Source organism: Cibotium barometz, chromosome 47 (assembly GCF_041138505.1).
Source record: "Cibotium barometz isolate CiBa-2024 chromosome 47, ASM4113850v1, whole genome shotgun sequence".
NCBI classification, from domain to species: domain Eukaryota; kingdom Viridiplantae; phylum Streptophyta; class Polypodiopsida; order Cyatheales; family Cibotiaceae; genus Cibotium; species Cibotium barometz.
The window spans coordinates 31,305,997-31,333,688 of NC_141092.1; the positions used below are offsets into that span (position 1 = coordinate 31,305,997).

General features: G+C 40.8%; 2 protein-coding genes across 2 annotated transcripts; both read left to right on the plus strand.

Moving 5' to 3' along the window:
* The first annotated feature begins 380 nt into the window (after positions 1-380).
* On the plus strand, positions 381-5,198 carry LOC147611586 (uncharacterized). Its single transcript, XM_086784928.1, has 5 exons — positions 381-795; positions 4,071-4,101; positions 4,223-4,655; positions 4,759-4,839; positions 5,007-5,198. Exons 1-5 carry the CDS (start codon positions 381-383, stop codon positions 5,094-5,096), a joined length of 1,050 nt encoding a protein of 349 aa, XP_086641054.1. The 3' UTR covers positions 5,097-5,198.
* Positions 5,199-5,776: 578 nt separating this feature from the next.
* LOC147611587 (uncharacterized) lies at positions 5,777-6,721 on the plus strand. Its single transcript, XM_086784566.1, has 4 exons — positions 5,777-5,928; positions 6,040-6,120; positions 6,227-6,280; positions 6,394-6,721. The coding sequence occupies exons 1-4, from the start codon at positions 5,869-5,871 to the stop codon at positions 6,664-6,666; spliced, it is 468 nt and encodes a 155-aa protein (XP_086640692.1). The 5' UTR covers positions 5,777-5,868; the 3' UTR covers positions 6,667-6,721.
* Positions 6,722-27,692: the final 20,971 nt, after the last annotated feature.

A 27,692-nucleotide genomic window follows, 5' to 3' on the forward strand; every position in this document is an offset into this window, starting at 1 on the left:
GTGGAAATATACATCCATCGATTTTGGTAAACGTGAGTGAGCTTAATTCTATGTAAAATAACAGGTCGATGCATGGAGAGCCACCCAACTCATCTATTGGACGAAGGAAAGTGTGGTGTAGATGTAGAACATATTGCCATGGTGGAAGAATGGTTGCTCCATCAACTTATGCAAGGCATATGCTAATTGATGAGCGATTTGAAACTATTGCAACAAATCTTGGGTTGCAAACTTCAAGATTTGGCTCTTCAGAACTTAGAGAAGAAGACAATGGACCTTTGCATGGGATAATGCATGCAGATGATAATAATGTGTTTATTGATACACATGATGAACATTATCACCATGAGGAGGAGGAGGAGGAGGAGGACATGGTTGACATGGAGTTGTCTTTGGTTGATAAAATCGTACAGAGGGTGATTGAATTGCGAGCACTTTGGGATGAACATCAGGCTTCAGTGGAATTTCAAGATAGTATGCTTAGGATTCTATTTGGAGACATGGGTGGTTCTAGGAATAGAGCAGATAAAGATAAAATCAATACACTAAGCCTTAGTAAACTATTAGTGCAGTTGCCAGAAACATGGGATGGAGATCTAGATGGCATCAGTGTTCCCACATGTTGGGAGCAGTTAAATACCATGTTTTCGACACTTGGTATGGTTCATGCAAGTCGATATAGAATATACCAAGGATTAGACAATTCTATACATGATGTTGAGCTCTATCCACCAAGTAAAGAAGACAACTACATTGGCGACACTCTTGAATGTCAATGCAATAACAATGAAAGAGGTAAGAAAAAATTAAAGCGTGATCGCTTAACATGCAGTGAGAAGTGTTCAAAGTGTGCCAAGCTTAGAAAGGATATGTTATGTTTTGATTATGTTCCCATTGGTGGTGAACAATTGAAGCTTCTTGCAAAAAGTAGATCTTTGTGCCATGACTTGTTAGAAATGTGGCGAAATAAAGAGAGATGGTTGGTATCTAATAGCTCTGATGATTCGAAAAGAATTTATGATTTTTGGGATGGTACAAAGTGTAATAGTGTTAAAGAGTTTTGGGATCCACAATCATATTTTGAGTTGCCCTTGATATGTGATAATGTCCATTGTAAACAAGCTTATCGAGCATGGCCTTCTTCACTAAAATCAGAAGAACTTCTAGAGGGTTGGAATGAAAGTGAGCCAATGTACAAGTTTATTTGTAAGGGTTGTCGAGCTCCAATACAAGGTCTCAGAAAACTTTGTAAGGTAAGACTTTTGTTATATGTATATTCTCAAGCGTCATATATATTAAAGTGTGTTACATACTACTACACCTTAATGTGTTACATACTACTACACCCTAATGTGTCTTCTTTTGAATGGACAGGGAGATCCACGTAATTTTGCTTTATTATTACATTGGGATGGCTTCCAAGCATCAAAGACGACCCAAAAAAATTGTGGTGTGGTTGAGATCAAAATTCTCAATTGTGGGAAGAAATCTTTGATTGGAGTGATACCTGTGTTATTTATTCCATTCAGTTGCAAGAAATTTGTTGGAAGCTCGAGCAAACTTTTCCATGTTTTTATGAAACCTTTGATGGATGAGTTAGAAAGTCTGTTCATACATGGAATTGACTTACACTTCAATTATCCTGTGTCATCTATCTTTGCAGATGACCACTTTTATAACCAAAGATTTCAAGCTCGTGCTATGCTAATGATGGTGACTGGAGACCATCAAGCTCAATGCAAGATTGGATCATGTAAAGAAGGTGGTCAAGCTTTCTGTCGTAGAGACAAAGCAATAGCCACTTTGGACAGTGCAGCAGGCTCAGGGCGGTACTTGTATGATCAAAACAGGTATCAATTCAGATATGCTCCAATGAAAAGATCTACCAAAGAGATGTCCAAACATTTAATTCTTGCAGAGCGAGCAAGCAGCCAAGCTCAATGTGAAGAGATACTAAAAGAGGCAGGTCTTTCAGGTAGATCAAGTTTGTGGAGACTTTATGATCTATATGGCTTTGACATGTCTCTTGATTTGGTATATGATTGCATGCACATATTAGCATTGAACTTGTTTTCAAAGTATATCGGTTGTCTAATGAAAGAAGTGGATAATAAAGTGAGGAGAGAAATAGATGATGCAACTTACAAAATGACAAAAGTGACACCTTATTCGATTCGATATGGTCGTTGGCCGAGGTTTCCTAGCAAGTATTTTGAGAGTTATAAGGCAGAAGAAAATCAAAAATTTGTGCAATGGTGTTTGCCATATATATTGTGTGAAGTCAAAGGTATCCCTAAGAAATTCTATGACTTGGGTCTCTTGCTCATAGATATTGCCCAAGCATTTTATAACTACACTCGTGAAAATGGATGGTCACAAGAAGAAATTGACATTATAAGAGTCATGCTCGCTTCTTGGAGAGTAAGGTCAGAGGAGCTCATCGGGCCAAATTCAGCCCCATTAGAGCATGTTGTAGGTATGATGAATAATCCTTTCACTTATTATTCTTTCACTAACATTCCTTTTACATTCATACCTATAGTAATGATGCTCTACTTTGTGATGTGTGGTGATAGGTTCCGGAGAATTGTTGGATGATATTTTACGTCATGGTAGCCATGATGGATTTTGGTGTTATATATATGAGCGTAAGGTCTCAATCTATGCAAACATCAAAACCAACAACAAGGACAATGAAATCTCTTATGCAAACTATCACCGAAGAAGATTGTTTACATGGGTATTTATGTATATTCAAAAAGATGTTGATAGACTTTTGCCTCACCAAAGAATGTTCAGAGAGTTTCATCAAGCTCTTTCTACTCCAAATGGATACTTAGTAGATAAAGATGGCTATTATGGATGTCTTGAGTGGCATGCATTGGGTATTATGCATGTATCATCCATTGTAAAAGCCAAAGAATTATGGACCTTATCTACTATGAATGCCATACCAAGTGGATGCCAAAGAGCAATTCATGAAAAAGGTATTGTCATTGTAGGTAAGAAGCTCAAATACAGGGATGCAACCATTGAAGAAAGAAGGTATGCTGAGCAGTATTTAAATTGGGGGATTGAGGGAGTAACAGAATATAAGAAAGTCCTATTTAAGGGAGAGGTCTATAATATTGGGGATCAAGTTGTGGTGAAATGTGATGAAGATGTAACATTAGTCTCCATGGTGGGATATTGGAAAGCATGCATAACATCTCTTTTCTCATTTCAGTGTAATGGTGAGATAAGGCTACTTTTTGGAGCCAACTACTACAGGCAATGTATTGTGGTTGAGGGAGGATTTGAAAGGTTAGATGTTGATTATACCACTGGCATGAGTGTGTTACAGAATGTGTATTTGCCATACACATGGGATTGCATAAGGCCTATTAGTTCTTTACTTCATAAGTTTATTCCCTTTCAACATGGCAAAAAAATCATCGCATATGAGATAAAAAACCTAAGATTGAGAACACGCTTGATTCAGCCAGGCTGTGTTGGATGCATTCCACCTTGGCTAGAGGTGAATGATATTGTTCAGTTGAAGCTGAATTTTGATGTATTATGCTCCTTAACTGATCTAAAATATGCTGTTATTAGAGTAGTGAGTTACACAACAAAACAAGTGAAAGTAGCATGGTTAAAAATGATTCATAATCAAGAAAAGAGATGGAAGGTAGAAATGGAGGACAATGATTGGAAGGATTGGTGGTTATGTGTATCTATTAATGATAAATGAAAAGTTATCAAAACAAGGAGCATGATAATAGAGGGAGAAGCAAAGGTAGTTCCAATCACATGGCAATCGTAGCTCAGTTTCTCATCAATGGTACTTTTGGAACTTAAGCAACTCTATGAATCGTTGGTATGTTTCAATGTGCAATGAGTGTTTTTTATCTTATGTCATTTTATTCCTTATAGTTTTCTATTGATGTGCTTGAATGTAATATGTTCTCCTTGGATTGAATTTATGTAGGTTGGAGATGGCAACTACAAATGTGGACATGCAAGCAATGCTAAAGAAATTGATGTGTGAAGATAAAAATTTCTTGGGTCTCATGAGCACAATCATAAAGGATATTCAAAGTTCTCCAACCTCAAAGGAAGGTACACACGTTTTAACGATCTTAAATGCTGTAATCTTTTATATATAAAGATATACTAGTGTGTTTGTAATTGGTTTATGCATGTTATGCAAATTGTTTTCTATGTCACATGGTTATGCAAGCAATGGGGAGATTAAAGATAAGGAACCTCCTTTTTCACACGCTCTTGGCCAACAAGTCTTAGCAGGTGTTAGTCCTACACCTACATATGATGAGGTGTTTCGAGCACCTAGATTGGTGAGTAGAGACCAAAACAAGCTCTATGGGAAAGAATTATTAGAGAAATGCTTCAAGGATCAACATGCCATTTTGCTTGGCAACTACCGCCTTGTACGAAGGTGGTTTAATGGAGTTGAGACTCCTAAAGATCTTCGCCATAACAAAGAGGCACAAGAAAAGATCAAGAGAATTATTTGTGAGCATCATCATGAGATTGCAACTCTAAAGTTCATTGGAGTTGAATATGTTTGGTTGGAGGAAGATATCTATAGATGGTGGGTCTCAGGTAGACAAGCAAATAGAAAGTACAATAAGAAGAAGAGTATCAAGGACAATGTAAGTGTTAATGTTTATGCTTATGAATTTTCTTTTAGAAACTAATAATTGGATTGATAATTTTAAAACTAATCTAATGCATTTGACATTTTGTGTTTGATAGAAGGATACATTAAAAGCACAAGGGATGACTCAATCCATAGATGAAGCAAGTAATGACATGGATGCTAGCTCATCACTTCATGTAAGTATATTTTATAGTTTTTTTAACCATAAATTATATACTTCAACTCTATGTGTGTGTGTGTGTGTGTGTGTGTGTGTGTGTGTGTGTGTATATATATATATATATATGATTTAAGAAGCTTAATACATAGTTCATCACTTTTTTTATTTGGTCTAAATTCATAGGTCTTGGAGCTTGCATTGACTCCTCAAGGAAATATTAATTCTAATGAAGAGGTAAAAGAACTAAACTTGATATTTTCTTTTCCTATGTAAGCAGCTTTTTTACATGGGTATGTTTATATTATATATTTATGTGGTTCTAGTTTTAACTTTATGTTATTTTACATGTCATGGTCTTAAAGCCAACACTCAATCATCAAGCATATAATCATTCTTATGAAGAGGTAAGAGCTAGAAAGATGTATCATAAGGAGAATGTATAATGGTTTTTTCTTTGAATCATGCATAGTAACTTATGCAATGTTGCATGTTTTGAACGTTTTGTTTAAAAGATTTTGTTACTAGTGTGAACTTTATAGACAAACTTTGAAATTCAAGCATGCTCTCCTTACATTGATGCGATAAAAAATGATCAACCTATAGAGAATGTAAGTGTATTATATAATTGATTTTATTCTAAGTAGGATTTCTTTTGGTTTTGTATTAAACGTATGCTCTTCTATATAGATGGATAACTTTATATTCGGGACAAAGAGGTTTGAAGGGTTGCAAGATTATATATCCGATGAGGTGTATTCTCTTAGTCCTTATAAAGATTTGATTTTAAGATTACTATTTTTTGAATTCTATGTGATTTTGATAACATCTTATAAACCAAGATTCTTATAATACAACAATGGAGGAGAATAATTATTCCTTTACTGAGCTACTACATCATGACACATCAAAAAGAGTGAGAGCCATAAGAAATCAAGAAGCGAGAATATATATGACAAGTGAAGACAAGGTTTGGTTGAGTTTTTCTTTGTATATGTGATAAGTTGTCAATATTTCTTCTAATATTTTGTTGTACTTGTAGGATCCAATGTTGAATTTGGCTAAGTATACGAATGAGGTTTCAAGAAAAAGTCAAAGAAAGAGAAAGGTAATGAAAAACTTACAAAAGTTTTCTACTATCTCTTTGTACTCCTATTTTTTTTCTCTTTCTCTTTTTACTTTTGTGATTATTAATGCTAGTTTTTGGTTTGTTCCAAAGGTAAGTGAGAAGATGAAAACTCACTTGGAAGAAAGAAGTCACCAAAAGGGTGAAAATATTATACCAACAATCATTTTAAAGGTATTGTTAGATAGATGTATAATGTTATGATTCTCTTATTTTTAACGTAATGGATTTGATTTTTTTATTTTTAACATGATGGGTTTGATTTTGTTATTTCAAATAGGATTTAGAACACATTGGAAAATCAAATGTAGAGGCATCATGTGAACCTTTACAAGTAAGTGATATTATATTAGAGAAATTTAGCATTGATAAGTTTATTATTTTGATTCTTTTTAGGTAAATTCAATATGCTTTTAAATTTTATATTTTTTATTATCATGAATGTAGGTGAGCCACATTTCAGAGGAGGATATGGAGACAATCTTATTAAAGTACATGAGAGTGCATACAATCCAAGACATGTACTTTTCTCTCAAGAGTACATATGTCAATCTAAAGAAGGAGAATATCAGTTTCAAAAACTACTCAAAGGATACGAAAAGGCCTAGGAGTGACATTATGATTCGTGACATTGTGCATTGGCTTATTGCCAATAAGAAAGTCAAATTCAATGCACAATCCACACCTATTAGTTTAGAAGATGTAGACATAATTCCATGACATTTAGATAATCTTGAAGTACTATTTATTTTGAACATGATGTACGTTGACTACTTTTGGCTCTCTTTTTATATATGCAAGACTTTTTTGCTTAATCTTTGATAAAAAAAGACTTATATTTTATAATGCTTTATAGAACTACTTAATCTATTATGTTATAATAAGTAGTATATTAGCACGATTCATAGAACTATCTAGAGGATAAGCTACTACTAAGCATTCTCTATATAGAGATACAATGGATTCACTATATAATTTCCTAGATACAAATAAGGATATCTAGGAAAAGTGTAAACTAGGGAAAATGTAACAGTTTCCTAGATAGGCTACCTAAAAATACAATGCATGGATTTCTCTACATAGATAAATTTACATATATAGGAAAATTTTTCCTATGTAAGCAAATTTTTCTATATAGAGAAAATCTTCCTACATAGGAAATTTTTTCCTTTGTAGGAAAATTTGTTATATAGGAAATTTTTACTATATAGATAAATTTTCCTATATAGAAAAATCCATGCATTGTATTTCCTAGTTAGCCATCTAGGAAAGTGTTTCATTTTCTTTAGTTTGCACTTTTCCTAGATATGCTCATTTATATCTAGGAAATTATATAGTGAATGGTTTTTTTTTACTATATAGAGAATGAACAAAAGTGCCTTGTGTTAAGCCTGATGAGGATGGGATAAGGTCTGGATATTATTGAAGGCAAGCAACTAGTGAGACTTTTCATGTCCTACTAGCTATGAGGAGATCAATTCCAAGCTCTCGAATTGCTAGCAGCATTATTCACGCAGTCTCGAGGAGATGTTGGGTGGCCAGATCCGCAAGCTCTAAATGTCACTTGGGTTAATCATTTTCCATATGTAGGCTAATCCCTCAGTTTCTCGCGTAGCAAGTGAAGAACGCGCACGTAATAGTCTTTGCTTGTCAAATGGGACAAAGAGGCACAAGGTCTAGATATTGTTAAGGGAAAGCAACCGGTGTTCAAGTGCTTAGATGCACAGGGGGAAATCAATTCCAAATCTTGAATTGATGGCAACATGTTTTGCACATTGTCAAGGATCATATCGGATGTGTTTGCATCATCTCCACACCATTTGGAATTAACGTTGTGGGGTGAAAAGAAAAGGGCAGTCCTCTATAGCAGCATCCCCCTCAAAGAACAAAAAAGGGGCACCACCAGCTTTTACTAAAGCTTGAAAATGAAAACTCACACACTCACAATCTCAAGATTCCACAATCAACAGTTCAAACAACTCTCTACCCTTGTCCAACTATCCAGATATCCAGAACACAGCCGAAAATACACCTTCACACCAACAGGAGAGAGAGGAAAGGGTACGTCAACTTCTCTACCTCACAACTCCATTGGTAGATGATATATATGGGTGGGAACCCTTGATTATATAGGCTCAACAATCATAAACAATAGATCTGTTAAGAAGAGAGAGGGAATGAGATATTAGCATGTAAATGGCACCCTTATGCACACACAGGGGTCTGGGCACATCAATAGACACACACACCCATATAGTATATGAGGTTCCAGTGGTTTCAAGTTGGTAAAATAAGTAGGATGTGTCGTTAGCTTATGTGCCAAAAGTCTTTTGTTCCCTTACTTCACAGAGATAACAGACATATAGCAGAATATCTAAAAAAACAACACATCCATGCCACCAGAAAACACCAAGAATTGCCAAACCCTCACATTCTCTAGATTGGTCTTGACTTTACTGACCCACATTGATCCCAGTACAATGATTAGAAGTGATTACACAGGTTGAACACACTACCATAACACCACGCAACACTCCCCACAATCAACTAGATTCAAGCTTAGAAGTCAAGCTTCTTCCACAAACACCGGCTATGAAATGAACAAACCAAAGAAGCACCTAAAATTCTTGCTAATGGGGACCCTTGTACTAGTGAGAATGAGAAGAATTATACTCACATGAACACAACACCAAAGAGTACACGGCTAGCAAGACCCAAGGACTCTTTTGACGAGATGGCTTCATACTGTTTCTAAATTTCCATGATCTTGATCTCCTTTCATAGGGTGACCTTCATCCAAACAGCATCCTGGCCTTCATACTTTGATCATCAACGACTGTAGCTCATAAGATCCCCACCTTCAGTTTTGCACCTTCTATCAAACTTGAGTAAAGATCTTTAGTTTGAATAGCATCAAATAGCTTCAAGCTATACACCAGCCTTTGCTTTTATGGCATCTTTCAATACTCTTTAGAGAAAACTTAGCTCATTCAGACCAAAACCAACAGCATCTCATGCACACTCCCTGGAGCGACCAGCCACTCGTGGCAAAAAAACAAAAGAAACATGCCTCTGCTCAGAGGCGGAAATACAGACAATAAACACACCTCTCTCCTCTACAGCTACGATAGCAATACAAAAACAACACACACAAAAACTTTGGTATCGCTAGCCTCAGAGAACCGGTGGCAGCAAACAAAGAAACACCCAAAAACAACTCTCCTATGCAGCCACCAGCGCCTCTCCTTTTATACTGTCAAAGTCTTGAAAACTTCTTTGGAGGAATCCGGAAACTCTAGGATCTTTGCTCCATGTTTGGCAACCACACGCCCGCCTCCTCGAGTTGAAATCTTCTTCGGTTGATGATTCAAACATCCGCCACCCTTTAATTCTTTAAAAAAACTTGATAGTGTTGGTTATTGCCACCTATGCATTATGACCTTAGGTTCCAACCCATGCACACCCTTGGCTTAGCCCATTTTGATATTGGTGATGAACACTTCCAATTGCATGTGCGCCATCCACAACGACCCGATCCACTCCTGCTCTTTTGCATAAGCTCACAAGCTCTCGGATTTTCAGGAAGCCCAACCATGATGATTGATGAACATAACTCTGGTGGTGCTTCACAATGTGTTTCCCATGCTGTTGGCAGCATCATGCGATTGATGTAACCTTACAATGGTTATAGTCTTGCACTGTTTCCAACAAACATATCTACATCAAAGCCTATCTTGCAAGCATCAGCATGTAGTAACTTGCCACTTTCCAATGACATTGCATTGTTGAGATCAGTACATTTCACGACACTACATCATGCTGAGACAACCCACTGAGCACACAATCTGATTTAGTAGTGTACCAATAACTGCCAGAGAGACTCACAAGGGTGTTAACAACAAAGGTACCTTTTTAAAACTTGGCTGGGAGAACCTCATCTCCTAGGATGCCTTCTTTCTATGTACAAAAATGGTTCTTGCCATCCTGAGTGGGTGAGGCATTGGGCATTCCAGTACTATATGAACATGCATCTATATGTACATATGCCAGAAAACCACACTCCAAAAACTCCTATCATAGTTTGCCCAACCCCCAAGTCTCTGCTAGATCATTTATGACTAGCAGAGAAGAGTAAATTGAGACCCATGTCATCACTTTCCTTACATTGACCTGTCACAACCCCAATTTCATACATGTCATCTTTAACAATGGTCATCAATCTTGCATTATATTTTTATAAGCGAAGACCATTTACCCTGGATGGATGTAGAGTTGCATCAAGGTTAGCCAATTGGTAAGTACCATTGGCAAAGCACTCCAACGCCATAAAAGGACCCTCCCACTTAAGTTCGAACTTTTTCTGAAAGGTGTTGTCCAATTTGCTGTTATACCTTAACACCATGTCACCTTTTTCAATTCCTTTGTTTTTGATTTCAACATTTATACGCTTCACATTCTCTTCTTGGGTTTTCTTACGATGCTCCAAAGCCAGAGATCTGTCTAACTGGACCTGCTGTAGATACAAAAGTCTTTCCTTGTATACATCTTTTGGGTCAATCATTAATTTTTCAAGCAGTTTAATTGTTGGTAACTCCACCTCAATAGGAAACAAAGCTTCCTTGCCATATATCAAATAAAAAGATGTAAATCATGTGCCAGTTTTACAGATATTCTATAAGCCCACAGAGCACTAGGCAATTCTAGATCCCAATTTTTTCCTTGATGCTGGGTTACCTTTGACAATATCTTCATAAGCTCACCATTGAATCTTTCATTGAGTCCATTACACTGCGGATAGTATGGAGTGGTGTAGTTATGCCTAATTTTCATTTTGGCACATAAGTAACCTATCATTTTTGGTCTAAAACCAGGCCCTTGATCAGAAAGGAACTCAAGAGGTACTCCAAATTTGCAATAGATGTCCTCATACACAAATTTTGCAACATCTTTAGCACCTATCTGCTTTACTTCCTTACCTTCTGCCCACCTAGAAAGATAATGAGCTGCAGTCAATACATAGCCTTTTCCCCGACTAGTAATAGGTAATGGACCCACAACATCGATTCCCCATTTTTCAAATACATCATAAGCCATTATGGTTTTTCGAAGCTCAGGTTTAAGTATTCTGTTTCCAAATGACTGACATTGTTTGCATGACCTACACCAGTGGTGTACATCCTTTTGAACACTCGGCCATACATATCCTTCCTGCAAAATTTTATGCAAAGTAATTTGGAATGCAAAATGTCCACCACAAGATCCTTCATGATTTCCCTCAAGGATGCTATACAACTCTTCCTTCCATGGCACAAGTCTTAAAATCAAATCTTCTCCCCGCACATACATTACATCATCAATAAGTGTGTACTTGCTAGCTTTCCTCACAAAACCATACTTTTTAGGCTTCTCAATCTCCTCAGGTATCTTGCCGGTCAACAAAAACTTCTCTTCTTTATCGAGACACTCGCTTCCACAATATAGAGGCACATCAGCTTTGAGCACAAATACCTTATTGATCATACTCTGAGCAGCCTTATGTGCTTCTCCATTTTGGCTACGATCTATATGACAAATGCTCCATGCTTCAAACTTCTTCAGCAGGCCTTTAATTCTGAAACACATTTCTTTAAGCAAAGTATTCTTGCTCTTCCATACTCCAAGTACCTGTTTAACAATAAGCAAAGCATCACCCTTAGTACAAAGTTGACATACACCCCATACTTTAAACATATGTGCAATCCAGCCTCCAATGTAGAATATTCAGTCTCCAATGTAGAATATTCAGCCTCATTGTTGCTATGTGCATCCACCTTTATGCCTTTCTTACAGAGAAGCTTGCCTTGTGGATCATATAACACAAGACCTCCTAAAGCAGCATCATAAATTTTCCTATAAGAGCCATCAAACAACAGAAGGTGTGCATTCCCAATCTCTACCACATTCTCAACAGTCTTCTTCACAGTCTCTTCTTTGATAAAGAGAGGAGTCTCCTTGTAGGTCAAAAGATCTACCAAGGTAGCCGTGGTGCTTTCCTCAACAAGGAATGAAAAAGAAAACTCCTCCAATTCCACATCCCATTTCATCACTGCCTTTGGCATGTTGCTACCATTGATAAGCGGTGGTAAAAATTTGTAGCTTGTTAAGAAAACAAATGGCCGGGGGTAGAAGATAATGGTGGAACCGTCTTCATGCATATACCACACTTGCCATTACAAGCTCTACTTTTGACATGTTCTTTTGTGCCATAGTTTTGACCCTGCTAACACAATAAACTGAGCACATAAAATGAGAACCTTTCCCCTTTTGTAATAACATGGCACCAATAGCATCATTTCCACAGACGGATTTACATAGAAAACCTGCTCCAAATTAGGAGCCTGCATGGTTGGCATAGCCCCCAAAACTTCCTTGACATTTAGAAAAACTTTTTCACATTCAATAGTCCAATTCAATGGATCATGCTTAGCTGCTTGTTGCAAAGGATAAAGCAATTGTGAAGGAAGAGAAATGAACCTGGTCATATACTTCAACTTTTGGATGAATTTGGCAAGCTATTTGGTATCTCTAGGTGAAGGAAGAAGAATGAGAGACTTCACTTTATCTGAATCAGCTTCGATGCCATTTTTTGAAACCACATGCCCTAAGAGCTTCACTCTTGGTTGTGCAAGGTAGCATTTCTTGGGATTGAGATGTCCACCACACTCATCATAACGCTCAAAATCTAGAGCCAACTTTTTACAATGATCTTGCCTGGAGCTATATATACAAAAATCATCAATGAAGTCTCTACCAAACTTACCAACAAGGAAAGGCGATAGTACCCAATTAGCTCTCCTTTGGTAATGAGCAGGACCATTGGTGAGTCCAAAAGGAAGAACTTTGTAAGCAGAAGCAACCCCAGGGTGTAATGAAAGTGGTTTTCTTTTGATCTTTAGGGGCTATCCTCAACTGAAAGTAACCAAAAAAACCATCACAAACACTATACCTTTCAAAACCAGCCTGTGTTGAGAATCTCATCACTCAAGGAAGGGTAGTGGTGGATAAGGATCTTTCTTGGTAGTTGCATTCAAAGGTTTTAAATCCACACAAACCCTCCATTTCCTATCCTTCTTTGGAATTACCACTACTGGGCTTACCCAATCAGCGGTGTCAACTAGGGTAATGAAACCTGCTTTAAGAAGCTTGTCCACCTCTTCCTTCAAAACCTGCATCTGTTCACGTCCGATACTTCTAAGCTTTTGCCTTACAGGTTTTGCACCCTCCTTCAAATCTATCTTCCATTCCTCACCTTTGAATCCCCTTATTTCCTCGTATGAGGTGATAAAAAGATTAGGGAACTTAGACAATAAATCCAAATACTTGTTTTTCTCCATGGAGGATAGATCTAGACTCAATGTCTTCATCAAAAGTTCTTGTTTTTGCCTTGGTTCCACCTTTGGCTACATAAGCTCTTCTATCACCTCATAGGGTCCAAGGGTGTCTTCTTCTTCCACATTAACCTGTGCCATAATTTCAATTTCATCCTTCTCTTTATCTACTAAACGGAAAGCAACATCCACTTCCCCTTCACTGGTAGAAGAGCTACTAGTTTTTGTTTCAGAATCTGAAGAGCTAGTAGACTCCTCATCACTAGAATCCTGCTCACCTGCATCTTCCAAAAACTATCTACATAGTGCATGTCAAACAACTTCCTTTTACCTTTTTTTGTTGTAGAGGCATATAGTACCATCATGTCTCCAATCTTGCACTACTCCCACTGCTCGCAACAACCAAGGTCTTCCAAGAATGATTGGATAGGCTCCTAACCGTATTGGCATAACATGAAAATCCACAACTATTTTAACATCATATACCTCCACTTTAAGGGCTTTAACTAAGACAAAACACTTGACCTTTTGATGGTTGGCCAGACGTATACGGAAACCTGAAGCACCTGAAACACTAAGACCAAGCTGCTCCACAACACAAGAGTGAGTAATGACACATATCTGAGCACCACCATCTACATAATAATGCCCCATACTTTTTCCTTTATGCCAAACATCTACAACTGGGCAAATATCTGGAAGTTCTTCAATAGAAAGAGCCTTCAGTGATCCCTTCTTTGGCTTTTCCTCAATCGGATTAGCAAGACTCTTCCATTGCTTCCTTAGTTTGGGCACCATTTCAATCAATTGTCCAAAAGTAACATTTACCTTTCTGTCAATGATGTCAGACTTCAATCTATAGCTTGATTGGCCATCCCCCCATGGAAAATCAAAGAATTGGAATTTTCTACGAGGCCTCCCTTTTTTTGTTCTTTGAGTGTGTTCCGGCATGTGTGGGTGGATGCTGCTATAGAGGATTGCCCTTTTCTTTTTACCCCACATGTTTTGGTGCCCCCACATTGAGGACAACTAGCTAGGCCCCATTAAAAGACATTTTGGGAAGGGTCTCTTAAAAAGGGTTTCTCTAATCAAGCTTTGGAAGGAAAATTACAATGATACCTTATCCAGAGTTTCTAGGAGGGCAAAATGAACACATTGCAGAGTTTCTTTGAAAACATGGAGGTTGCTTGTATTAGCAACCACATTGATGATCCTGCACAGGTGTTGCGTCTCTTGCAGATTTGTCTCAAAAGTGATGCAAGACTATGGCTTAAAGCCTATGAGGATGCAATAAGGGTAGCCCAGCCACTTGAAGTTATGACTATGGATGGCCTAAAGCAAACCTTAATCGATAGGTTCAAGAAGATTGAGGATCCAGATAAATTTTGGCATGAAGTGTAGGTTCCACACAGGGTGATAATGAACATGTTGATGCCTACATCAAGAAGTTCTCCTTGCTCTGGGAAACATTGTGCAAAGCTTTAGGACCTAAGCAGCCACCCCTGACATGATGAAGAAGGGAAGATTTATTGTGGGCCGCCTCAAGGGCACTATACATTGGAAGGTGGAGCTAAAAAAGCCTAAGTCTTTCAAAGATGCTATGGTAAGGACTGGAAGCTACCGGATGAGCCAGCTGGGGATGGACTCATCTATTATAAAGCCAGAGGTGAAGCGAGTGGAATTGCTTTCTTCCAGCTAGGATACCGACAAAAATAGTCCACAATACTGATTCATCGATTGTCCACACCATGCCTCAAATAATGCCAGCATTATCAGCAGAGCCATTACCATAGATGATGGACTAAGGCATGACATGCGACAAATGGTTGATCTAATGAAGAACCTTAACCTAAATCTTATGAGTAATACAAGTGGTGGATGAGAACGCGGAAGAGGTTTTTACCAAGCCAATGGTGAAGGCCATGCAAGAAATGGTGGAGGCCTTGATTTTAGCAGGAGACGCAGATTTATACCCACATGTTAGAATTGTGGAGAACTGGGACATCTAATCCCTAACTGTGTGACAAACCGCCAAGAATGGGAGGCGACATGTATCCTTTACCTTCACAGTTGCCTAATAGATCAAATGATTATGGTATTGAAATAAAAGGTGAAGTAGGTCCTAGTGGGTTAACTAATGAAGAAAAAGGGAAAACTAAGGTAGTAAATGTGGTGGCCTTAGAAAGGACAAAGAAGCAAGAAGAAGTGGTGGTAACGCCAATAGGGAAGAGGACAACTGAAGAGAGGGAAGGAAGAGGTGTTGCAGGGTCCAACAAGAAAAAAGGGAAGGTTCAATGAAGGAGAGGACGCCAAAGCCAAAAGAAAGAGAGCACCACCAGCTTTTATTAAAGCTAGAAAATGAAAACTCACACACACAATCTCAAGATCCCCCACAATCAACAAATCAAACAACTCTCGACCCTTGGCCAACTATCTAGATATCCAAAACACAGCCCAAAATACACCTTCACACCAAGAGGAGAGACAGAAAAGTGTACGTCAACTTCTCTACCTCACAACTCCATTGGTAGATGATATATATGGGTGGGAACCCTTAATTATATAGGCTCAACAGTCATAAAAATTAGATAAGTTAAGAAGAGAGAGGGAATGAGATATAAGCATGTAAATGGCACCCTTATGCACACAAAGGGTCTGGGCACATGAACAGACACACACACCCACATAGTATATGAGGTTCCAGTGGTTTCGAGTTGGTACAATATGTAGGATGTGTCACTAGCTTATGTGCAAAAATTATTTTGTTCCCTTAATTCACATAGATAACACATCCATGCCACCACAAAACACCAACAATTGCTAAACCCCACATTCTTTACACTGGTCTTGGCTTTGCTGACCCACATTGATCCGAGTACAATGATTAGAAGTGATTACACAAGGACAACACACTGCCACAACACCACGCAACACTCCCCACAATCAACTAGATTCAAGCTTAGGATTCAAGCTTCTTCCACAAAAATCGGCTATGAAATGAACAAACCAAAGAAGCACCTAAAAATCTTGCTAATGGGGACCCTTGTTGTTAACCTATGACGGACATTGAGACGTACTATGTTTTACGTCATTAAGTTAAATATTCTGAGTCATGGGCCGGGCTTGTCGGCACCATATGTTAAGGATAAAGGGATTGAGTGATCGCCGATGAGAGGCGCACCTTGAATATCAGCAGGGTAAGGGTTAGGATCGGCCGGCCATGTATGGGCGCCCAAGTGTGAACGGCCAAGTCACCTATAAGAGTCAAATGTAACCCTAAAATCCTCATTCTCATGTGTTGTGAATACAAGAGTGCTCTTGCCTTATCTCCTTGGTTTCCTTCTCCTGCGTGTGTGTGAGAGAGACAGAGAGAGAGTGAGAGAGCGATCGAGCACTGTGTAGCGGCACGACGGCGGCGGCGAGGCGGTAGAGCGGCGACGGCGGCTCCTTCTTCACGGCTGCGACGCGGGAATCCTTCAAGGCGGCAGTTAAGCGGTGAGTGACACACCTTTTTGCATTCTGTTTGAGCTTGCCATCCTGGTTGTATGCTTGCAGCCATTCGTGGCTCGCATACGGTGTTCGGCAAGTCCCCAGCTACGACCTGTGCGACAAAAGCGCACATTTTTGGTGCCGCTGCCGGGGAGTTGCCCTGCACCAAGCTCCAGTTTGCAGCTCGGGTTGCTGTGTGAAGTTTAATTTACACTGTAGGAAAGGCGTCTGTGTTGCTATTGAGGTGTTTCTGTGGTTTTCAATCTCTGTTTCTGCAATTTGTCTTCTGTATTTCTGTTTCTTTTGTTATTTTTCCGCTCCGCGTGTGGGCGTGCATTCTGTTATCTGGTTTTCTGCGTGTGAGGGGGGATTTCTGAATCCCTAGTGTGCTGTGTGCGAACTGCGCCGCGGCCAAGGCTGAACCCTAAAGAAACCCTAGAAATCTTATCTTAAAAAAAAATAGAAAATAAAAATTAAAAAAATATAAAAAATAAAAAATAAAAAAATTAAATTTTATTTTTAAAGAAAGAACCAAACGTGTGGAGAGGAAAGATTTTCTAATTGGAGAAAAAAAATTTGAAAAGAAAGAACCCCAATTGACCCACGACCTCGGCCTCGGTCTCATTCTTTTGATATATATATATATAGGAGAGTGAGCCTCCATAGCTTTCTTTCAAGTGAGAGCTTATGGGAAGTCGTGCCCTATATGTAGCCCACTCCCCAAGGAGTAAAGTGAGCATGTGGGATAAAGCCCTCACCCTTTCCTCCAAAAACAAATAGGCTTTTGCCCCTTCCCCCCAAAGGAAACAGACTGTTTTGAGGACCACAGGAGCTCTGGATAGGCAAACACGGTGCTGTAAAGCACACTAGGACCCTTTGAATGATACGCTCGTTTCGAGCTATCACACGCCCTAGTCCAAGTTCGACCGTAAGTAAGGGGGTCAAAAACGAGTTAAAAACAATCTAAAAACAATCTAAAAACAAGTAAAAACGGGGTGCGAAACACCTAAGAAACCACTTGTGTGAGTTTCAAGGGTAGTTACCAACGCACATAGGGTACCCACGTCACATGCATCTACGTTCTGGTCGGGTGCTAGAGCCTGAACCACTAGAAAGTGTTTCAGTTTACGTAGGCTCACACCATCCCTCCACGTTGGCATCTTGGCCTTCGTCGGCTGGAACCCAAGGGAGTGCAACCCAAGATCCACGAATAGTGGATAGTGACTCATCCTCTGACTCAGAAGCCATGGAAGGGCACCCTACCAAGAACCCTGAGGAGATAAGCCAAAACATGCCAGTGTGGGTCCCACAACCCGGATCTAGCATGTTTAGTCGTCTAATAGAGACCTTTAGTAGAGCTACACGCTCTGAACATGCGACAAGCGAAGTAAATGAGGAAGGAGGGGTAGTAGATTCGCCATTCACATCTTATGTAGACCCTACCCTCCCAAAGAGTGTCCATGTGGATATTCTACCCACTTCGTTTAATGAGGGCCCTACTGAGCTACCACATTCCGATGCTCTTCCTAAAGTAGCGGTCCCTAGAAGCCAATCCATAAGAAGTGACATTGCGTCCACTTCAAGAGAACCGTTTGGCACACCAAGTCTAGATGGGATATTTCTCAATGAAAATTGGGAATATGATCTACACACAGAGACTCTAACGGACCTATACACGGGTTACACATACCATGTAGGTTGGTTAGAAGTCCTACGATCTACATCTAGCGCCACTAATCTAGAAGAGCAACAGCAAATGATATGTAAGGTTATTCATAGAATTATCCAAATTGAGAGGCAAAATAGGGGAGTGAACCTAGTTTCCACTGGACCTATGAAGTTTTTGGATACGGGCAAGGCCAAACAACCAACCCTATCACAATTGGAGACTCCCTCGGTGAGTCCCATAGACCCTTCGTATGTTGTTTCGCCTGGAGTCTCAATGCAGGTTGAGCCCACAAGCAGTAACTTTAGCTTCCCAACCTTGGCTCAACTTTCCATTAGGGAATCCACAATGCCTACCCCAATGATGAGCATGACAGAAAGCGCACCTATTACCACTGTAGTTAGTACGACACCGCTACCTAGTGGAACAGTATCTACAGCAGTGCGTGCGGGTGCCTATCAACCATATGTACCTATCGCTACTCATGCTCATGTAGCTCCTACGCCTCTTAGTATGCCAATGGCGTATGCTCCACGACCACCTTATCATAACCATTATCCAAGGGGAGCTAGGCCTAGTCACATATCATATCCTACGTCGTTTGCCAACATACTCAGACCAACGCCAACTCCTATCAGCCAGGCTATCCCAGAAGTGCCTCCACCAACTATGCCTGCTCACCTAGGTGATCTTGCAGCGTTTGCTCAGACGATCGGACGATCTATTGCGGAAAACATGCGGGGTATGCCTGCTGAGAGAGAACCTAGAAGCAAGGCAGTACAAGTGGCTAGGCTCACTCAAAACTTCAGTGGTAACGAGGATGTTAGGAAGCACATTGAAGTCTTTGAACACGTGTGTGATTCCTTGGAAGAGCACAATGAGCTGCATAAGTGTAAAGCCTTAGGCTTAACCTTAAGTGGGAAGACCGGAGATTGGTATCGAACCTTAAGGGTTGAAGAGCGCACTCACTACCCCACTCTCAAGAGATTGTTCTTGAAAGAATACATATGTGAGGGTGTGCTTTGGTGGGGGGTAGCATCTCAACTCCAAAAAGCTGAACGCGAGGAAGGGGAGTCAGTGAGAGACTTTATAAGTCGATTGAAGCATCTAAATTCTCGCTGCACTCCTGATGAACGCTTCAATAACAACCAACTCCTCGATAGATTCATCCGAGGATTGCGCCACGAGGACATTTACAATGGCCTAGTCATTAGAGGTCTTACAACGTGGGAAGCAGTCACTGCCAATGCAATCCAGTTAGAAGACAACTTGATGATTGCAGGTAAAAAGGTGTCTTCAGAAACAAAATCCATTAGTTCGCAAGTATCTGGGCACGAGCCAACGACGGTAAAACCTATTGCCAAGGAGCCCAAGATATCTGAAATGTCTGTGACCGACCTTACTAAGGCTCTCCAAGAATACTTTAGTAGGGGTAATCGAGCTCCTCAGAATAGCCATATGTACCCAAGGAGAGAGCAACAATGGTGTTCGGTGTGCTTAGGACCACATAGCACGAGTGAATGTCCCACATTCAGAGTTAAATTCAATGGGAATTGCAATGCATGTGGTAAGTACGGCCATCAATCTAAGGATTGCCTAGTACTTAAGCGGATGTTAGCAAATCAGGCACCACTAGCCTGGTCAAACACACCTCAAGTACCCGCGCTAATGCCTGCACAACCTGTCGAGCAACCGTTCACAGCACATATTTCCAAGGAATCCGAATGTAGTCCAGTCTATGCCGTTACCACCGCCAGTGCTAGGACCACAACCTCCACATCCAAGGATTACCCCTGTAAACCAGATGGGTTGTGAGTCACATAGTGCATGTGGGGATTATGAAGAGGAGATAGACCCCACTGCTCCATACGGGATTGATACGTTTGAAATGATTCCCCAGTACTACATGGAGGATCATTTCGGGCAAGTTAAGCCTGTATATCAAGCGGCTGCTCTCGCCACAAGAGGGTAAAACCTTAATACCTTGGCGAGGAGACCACCTCTTCAATGCTATGAGTGTGGTGGACCGCATCGTGTAGCAGAGTGCCCTAATAGGCTACAGAAGATCGCTACTCACATGCAACCAAATCAAGGGAGCACATCGAGAATGCCGGTACTTACATGTAATCGTTGTGGCATAGATCATTTGATCGCTCAATGTCCACATAATCCTAATGCACCCAAGATTACGCCATTGAATTTGGTTGAGGTCACCAACCAAGCACGAGGAACCACACCTGTTGTACCTGCGAATGTAGTTACACGGTCAATGCTTCAAAATCAAAACTACATTCTTGAAGAGAGGGATACTACATCAATCGCTCAGGCAAAGAAAAAGAAAACACGACGGAAGAGATCGCTTAATGCCACGAGCTCCAAGCCTAGTTCAAAGACTAACATAGGGACAGGAGATGACCCCGTGTATATGAATGATCCTGAAGATGATCCCGATTCAATAGAAACCATGGGGACCAAAGCCACTACCTTAAGGGAGGAACCCACTCGGGAGCTCAATGAAGGAGAATCAAGTGAGTACATAAATAAGGGAAAACAGAAGGAAACTTCCTCGGCCCCACAACCAAGTCAGTTAATGCCCTCTCGACCACCCAAACTGACTGAGACTCCCCAAGACAAGCCACGTGGGCCAAAAACCCTCAAGAAAAAGATTGGAACTTACCCAAACCCAGTTGAGGAGATTGAACAAGTGCAACACTTAAGGGGTTTGGTGGAAGAAACACAAAGAGAACTGGAGCCAAACCCGAGAAAAGTCAAAATTCCAGACACAGTGTTTCCTACGCAAGTTCAGCCTCACCGGAACCATAAACTGTTAGCTATACCTAGTATCATTCGGGAAGAAAGTGAGGATAGGACATCCAGAAGTGGGCAAACACCCTTCTTGCTGGAAAGAATGTTTAGTGAGGGAATGCCTGACCCCATTGAAGAGGAAGTGATTCCATCTTCACCAGTCCCTAGTCAAGGGGCGATGTCTCGAAAAGTACCGTTGAATGTGTCCAAGCTAATGGATTTCATGTCCTCCGAGATCAGAACCACGATCATATCCAAATTATACGGAGATCCTGAGCTATTCTTAGCTCTTCGGGCATTTCTCAATGGAGAACTAAAGGCGGGGTTACCACAATTTGCAAATATGGATAGACCCGACACACTTCAAGATGAAGGGGAGCATTGGGATCTACAACCCAACTTTGATGAAGATTCGGTCGTGGAAATACCTGTGAACAAGTTGGGACAGTACTTTGAAGGTGACGAATCTAATGCCACCCTCCCCATTACTACCAAGGGATTAACTCTAAAGGGAATCTTTGATGGTGGTGCTGGAGTGAGCATTGTGACTAAAAACTGTTGGGAATCTATGGGAAGACCTCACCTCGAAGTCACAAACATAGTGGTTAAGATGGCAAACGGAACCATAGCTAAACCTATTGGAATGTTAAGGGACCTTAAGATCAAGGTTCTGGGATACAAGGTACGACATACCTTCATTGTAATGGATTTCTCCAAGCATCCTATGTCATATCAAATGATCTTAGGACGTCCTTTCATGAGGGAAGCACAAATGGTGCATGACTGGTCGAAAAACCATGTCTACCTACAATTCTAGGACTCTGTCATTCGAGTTGATCTTGAGAATGGTCGAGCACATCCTTTAGGAAGCAAGGTTATCATTGATAATCGATACCACTATTCACTCCGCCCCATTAAGATATTGCTATACATGCAAAAAAGAGACTGATGATGGGAAAGATTCTCCTTATATGGATGTCCTACCGGGTATGACTGAGTCGGATAACGTGGATTGGGTACACCTAGCGGCAACCATAGACACATGGGGAAATAGAGGCACAAGCTGGGTAACACCTGAGGGGCAAGATATGCCACCGTTAGTGCCAATAAACATGATAGAAGGTATGCACTTCACTCCTGATGGCGAGAACGTGGAAAACTCCACCGACACTGAAAGTAGCGAAGACTCTGACCAATGCAACTCTGAGTATGAATCTGAAGAAGAAACTGACCCTGATCCTGATGGGAAAAATGAATCAAATATTCACCCAAATGTGGAAGCAAGGTGCTCAAGGCCTAGGACAGTGGCCTCCTGCAGTTCATCCGAAAGTGAAGATCGACCAAGTGAGTTCGAATCTGATAGAAACAGAAATCAAAAACTTGGTAAGAAGAAAACGAGACATAAGTGCCAATGCTATCGAGCTAATGTACGAACTACAATAAATAAGGAGAGATCCACGGCAGAATGGCTTAGTTATGTAGGAGCCATTGACGCTCATCGGCGGAAGATAGCGGATAATTGGGGACAATACCTCCAAAGTGTCATGTGGTGTATTCCGCAACCTCATGACGTCGCCCAATTAGAAATCGAAGAGAAGCCAAAACTAAGTCGTACTGCAAGAAGGCGGCAAAACCAAGAGTTGGCTCAACAACAAAAGGAGGCGGAATTAAAAGAAAAAAATCGGGCACAACAAGAACCAGTAGACTTACACCCCGCACCCGAGCATTTCAAATCATTCACCACAGGGGAACGTAAAGTAGTCTACACAAAAGCCCAACGAACGCCTACCAATGGGAGTAGCGGTGTCTACGATGGCCCTGCGGTAGTTAAGGAGATAGACTTAGCAGATCCGAGTGAGGAGTCTAAACCAGTTTTTATTACTCAAGACCTCACCAAGGCGGAAGAAGCTACACTTACGAAGCTTCTTAAAGAATTCAAGGACATATTTGCTTGGACATATCATGATATGAAGGGTGTTCCACCCTCGGTGGTGCAACACACGATTCCAATGATTAGCACTGCTAAACCAGTCCAGCAACGTCCCTACCCAATGAATCCTAAGTACGCAAAGATTGTACAAGAGGAAATTGAAAAGCTTGTAAAATGTGGATTCATATACCCTATTGAGCACTCAGAATGGGTTTCTCCGATAGTCATCGTACCAAAGAAGAATGGGAAACTCAGAGTGTGCGTTGATCTCAAAAAGGTTAATGCAGCCACCAGAAGGGATCATTACCCCCTGCCATATTCTGAACATGTGCTTGAAAGAGTGGCAGGCAAGGAGGCATATAGCTTTTTAGATGGGTACTCGGGTTACAATCAGATCACAATTGCAGTCGAGGACCAAGCTAAAACAGCATTTATCACGGAGTTTGGAGTGTTTGCCTTTCGCGTCATGGCTTTTGGCTTGACCAATGCACCTGCAACATTCCAACGATTGATAAACACGGCCTTTAAGGAATATCTAAGGGACTTTTGTGAAGCTTTCTTAGATGATCTTTGTGTTCATTCCTCTTGGGACGAGCACTTGATGTGTTTACGAAAAATATTTGAAAGGTGTAGATTATATCGCATCTCATTGAATCCTTTCAAATGCCAATTCTGGGTTAAACACGGAGTTATCTTAGGGCATATAGTGTCCAAAAATGGGATTTCCACTGACGAGAGTAAAATCAAGGTCATTCTGGAACTGCCACCACCCACCAACTACAAGGGAGTCCAACGCTTTATGGGCCATGTTGGTTATTATCGAAGGTTTATTCTATTCTTCGCCGAGATAGCTCGACCATTGTATAAGCTTCTCATCGAGTTTATTTGGACCGAAGAATGTGACCGTCCCTATGAGCTATTAAAGAAGGCCTTGATGAGTGCTCCAATCTTGAGAATGCCTAACTGGGATTTGCTCTTCCATGTGCATATTGATGCATCAAACTTTGCTATTGGGTGTGTGTTGACACAACCTGGAGAACACAAGCTAGACTACCCCATTAGCTTTGCCAGTCGCCAGTTGAACGATGCTGAGATGAACTACACCACTACGGAGCGAGAAGGGTTGGCGATGATATATGCAGTAAGGAAATTTTGTTATTACCTCCTTGCCACCAAGTTTGTTTTCTATGTGGATCATCAAGCATTGTTGTATTTGGTAAACAAACCATGCTCCACCACAGGAAGAATCACACGATGGCTATTGATTCTTCTTGAGTTTGATTTCACTGTTGTTGTGAGACCTGGAAAAAAACATGTCATGGCTGATCATTTGTCTCGCATACCTAATGGTGAGGCTCCTACGGGGGTTGATGATGACTTACCGGACACTTCCCTGTTCATGGTGGAGACAATGCCTGAATGGAGTGAGAAGATTGTTAACTTTTTGGTTAATGGCTTTCCACCCAAGGAGCTTCGTAAAGATCTAGCTCGAAAGCTAATCAAAGAATGCGAACCCTATTGCCTGATAGCCGGGACTCTTTATAAAAGAGGAAAGGATGACGTTCTTAGGCGTTGTGCCCAAGAGGATGAGTATCTATACATTTTACAAGAGGCACATATGGGCGTAGCCGGTGGTCACTTCTCAGGAGACTTAACTGCGCGAAAGATCTTACAATCAGGGTATTGGTGGCCCACTATGTTCCAAGATGCATCACTCTTTGTGAAGGGTTGCGATGAATGCCAACGATACAAGAAACCCCAGAGGAAAGATCAGATGCCCCTACATCCAATCAAAGTAAACCAACCATTTGAAAAGTGGGGTTTAGACTTTGTAGGTCCGATGAGCCCAGCAGCCCGAAACACACAATCTCGCTATATTATTGTGGCCACTGACTATATGACCAAATGGGCTGAAGCGAAAGCGACACGTAAGGCAGATGCAAGGACAACAGCCAAGTTCCTCTTTGAAAATATAATCACACGATTCGGTTGTCCTTTTGAACTTGTGAGCGACAATGGTACGCATTTTATAAATGAAGTGATTAAGGAGCTCCCAACAAATTTCATGATATCCCATCATAAATCTACTCCTTACTATCCGCAAGCGAATGGCCAAGCCGAGAGTACCAACAAGACTTTAATCTCTATTTTGACAAAGACAGTTGAAGCTCATCCCACGGATTGGGATCTAAAGCTTACGACAGCTTTATGGGCCTATCGTACTGCGTACAAAGTGGCTATTAATTGCACACCATTCAAAATAGTATATGGCCAAGAAGCAGTCATGCCGTGGGAATTTGTCATTCCTAGTCTTCGTGTTGCTACTCAAGAGGGTTGGGATGGTAATCCCTTAGTAGAGCGTCTGTATATCCTTGAGCGGCTAAACGAAGAAAGACAATTGGCTGTGTACAATGCCCTTGTGGAGAAGGATAGAAGGAAAAAATGGTTTGATCGCCACCTAAAGGACAAGGACATCAAGGTTGGGGATAAAGTCCTGATGTATGGAGTGCGTAATGAAAAGAAGAAGCTCAAATATGCTGGTAAGGGACCATATAGAGTATGTGAAATTACCCCGCAAGGTACCATTGGAGTGGAGACTCTCGACGGAGTTGAAACCATTGGATTCCTTAATGGGAGTAAATTCAAAAGATACTATGACCCCCTGAGCCAAGAGGAGTTACATGCAATCCATCAAAAGAAGGCAGCTAAAGAACAAGCTGAGCTTAAAAAGATACAAGCGAGAGTCGAAGCCAAAGAACGTCAACAGCGTGCTAGGCGCCAACGAGAAGCCAACTTGGGAATTACGCAAGTATTTTTTGAGGAGGCAGAGGAGGATTCACTGGAATCTGACCCGCCTCTAAGATACCCAGTTGAGTTACAGAGTCCTTACGGGGAGGTGCTGTATAATGCATTATTGGATACAGGAGCTCAACACAATTTGCTATCATATGGCGTGTGGTGTCAACTTGGAAAACCACCTTTATCCAAGAGTGCTATCCAAGTTCAAGGTATCAACAAGAAGAAAACCCCTGTCTCAGGAATTCTGCACACTCCGGTAGCCTATGATAAGGGGACCGTAATTCAAAGCTTTTTGGTTATGCCTGCGGGTACCATGGAAGGGACTGTAAACTTAGGGCGCAAATGGATGATGGCCACCAAGTGCAATATCGATTGGGCAACTAGACGAGTCACAACGCAAGAACCAACACTAGGTCCGACCGCTCAAAATCTCGCACCTAAGTCATCCACTCAAATGCTAGATAATGAAAAATCACAAAGTCCAGTGGCAAAACCATCTTTGATTGTTTGCCATCCCTCTAACGCTTCAACGCCAAAAGTGAAAACATGCAGGGTGGTCTCTAAAGCTCCGCTTACTATGCCAAAAAACACATACAAATGGGTCCCAAAGGCTTCGTTAATAGCTACTTCCCCTGCTCAATCTCATTCAACCACCAAGAAGCCTCGTAAAAGGAAAGCAGCTACCTACCCGAGAAAGGGCAATGTAACATCGCGATGGGTCCCTAAAAAATTATTAGTAGCCCAAGGGTACTACGAGGGGAATGACCAGATTTGGGTCCCTAAACATAAGCTGAATCCCTCTACATCACCTATAAAACCTTGCAAACCAATTGTTGCCACCCCAATGATAATTCAAGACCGTGGTAAGGAAAAGGTAATAGAGTGCTCCGCACCACTTCTTCCAGAGCTAGTTTGGATTCCCAAACGATATCGATCAGTACCACCTAGCTCAGGAAGGGGGGAGTCACATGAAGCTTCTAGCTCTTCATGCCAAACACACATTGATATAGAAGTTTCTTCATGCTCTACACCTACTCTTGTCAACACCCAACAAAAAACCGATGAGTCTACGTCTCCCCTTGTAATAGTATCGTCGAAAACCATTTCCTCCATTCGTCAATGGGAGCATACACTACCATCTCTGCAATTGGATGTGGCCACAAGGGTCATAAAAAGCTATCTTCCCAAATCACAACCGATGACCCGCTGGACAAATTGGTTCCAAGAGGCTGCAACATCATTGCAAATAATATGATCTACCTAAGGAAAGGGGGAGCATGTACTCACGCTCGACATTATAATGCTTCCTCCTTAACCTTCTCCCCTGACCATGTAATTGCCAAATTCAAGGGGATGTATATATATAGCTTCATACATTTAAAAAAAAACAAAACAAAGAAAAGAAAATAAAAAAATAGTAAAAAGAGCAAGAGCACAAAAAGAGGATAAATATCCGTATACAATCAAGAACTAGATTGACCTGTCACAAACCTACTGATGCTATATCTGTGTTTGCAGATATGGCAGATGCACGATCATCATACACTTCATCCACTCCCACCTTTGATGAGAGGTATCATCTGTACCTTTCTCAGATATTTCACATGTGCTATCCTGTAATTGAAACTGAATGGGATCATATAGATGTACTAGCCAGAGAAAAAAATGTTGAGAAATTAGAATAACTAAT

Excerpts from the sequence above, each read along its gene's own strand:
- LOC147611586 (XM_086784928.1), top strand. The coding sequence starts at position 381 with ATGGAGTTGTCTTTGGTTGATAAAATCGTACAGAGGGTGATTGAATTG. Across the intron at positions 4,656-4,758 it reads AGAAGAGTATCAAGGACAAT|AAGGATACATTAAAAGCACA; the intron begins GTAAGTGTTAAT and ends TGTGTTTGATAG. Across the intron at positions 4,840-5,006 it reads ATGCTAGCTCATCACTTCAT|GTCTTGGAGCTTGCATTGAC; the intron begins GTAAGTATATTT and ends CTAAATTCATAG.
- LOC147611587 (XM_086784566.1), top strand. The coding sequence starts at position 5,869 with ATGTTGAATTTGGCTAAGTATACGAATGAGGTTTCAAGAAAAAGTCAA. Across the intron at positions 6,121-6,226 it reads TACCAACAATCATTTTAAAG|GATTTAGAACACATTGGAAA; the intron begins GTATTGTTAGAT and ends TATTTCAAATAG. Across the intron at positions 6,281-6,393 it reads CATCATGTGAACCTTTACAA|GTGAGCCACATTTCAGAGGA; the intron begins GTAAGTGATATT and ends TCATGAATGTAG.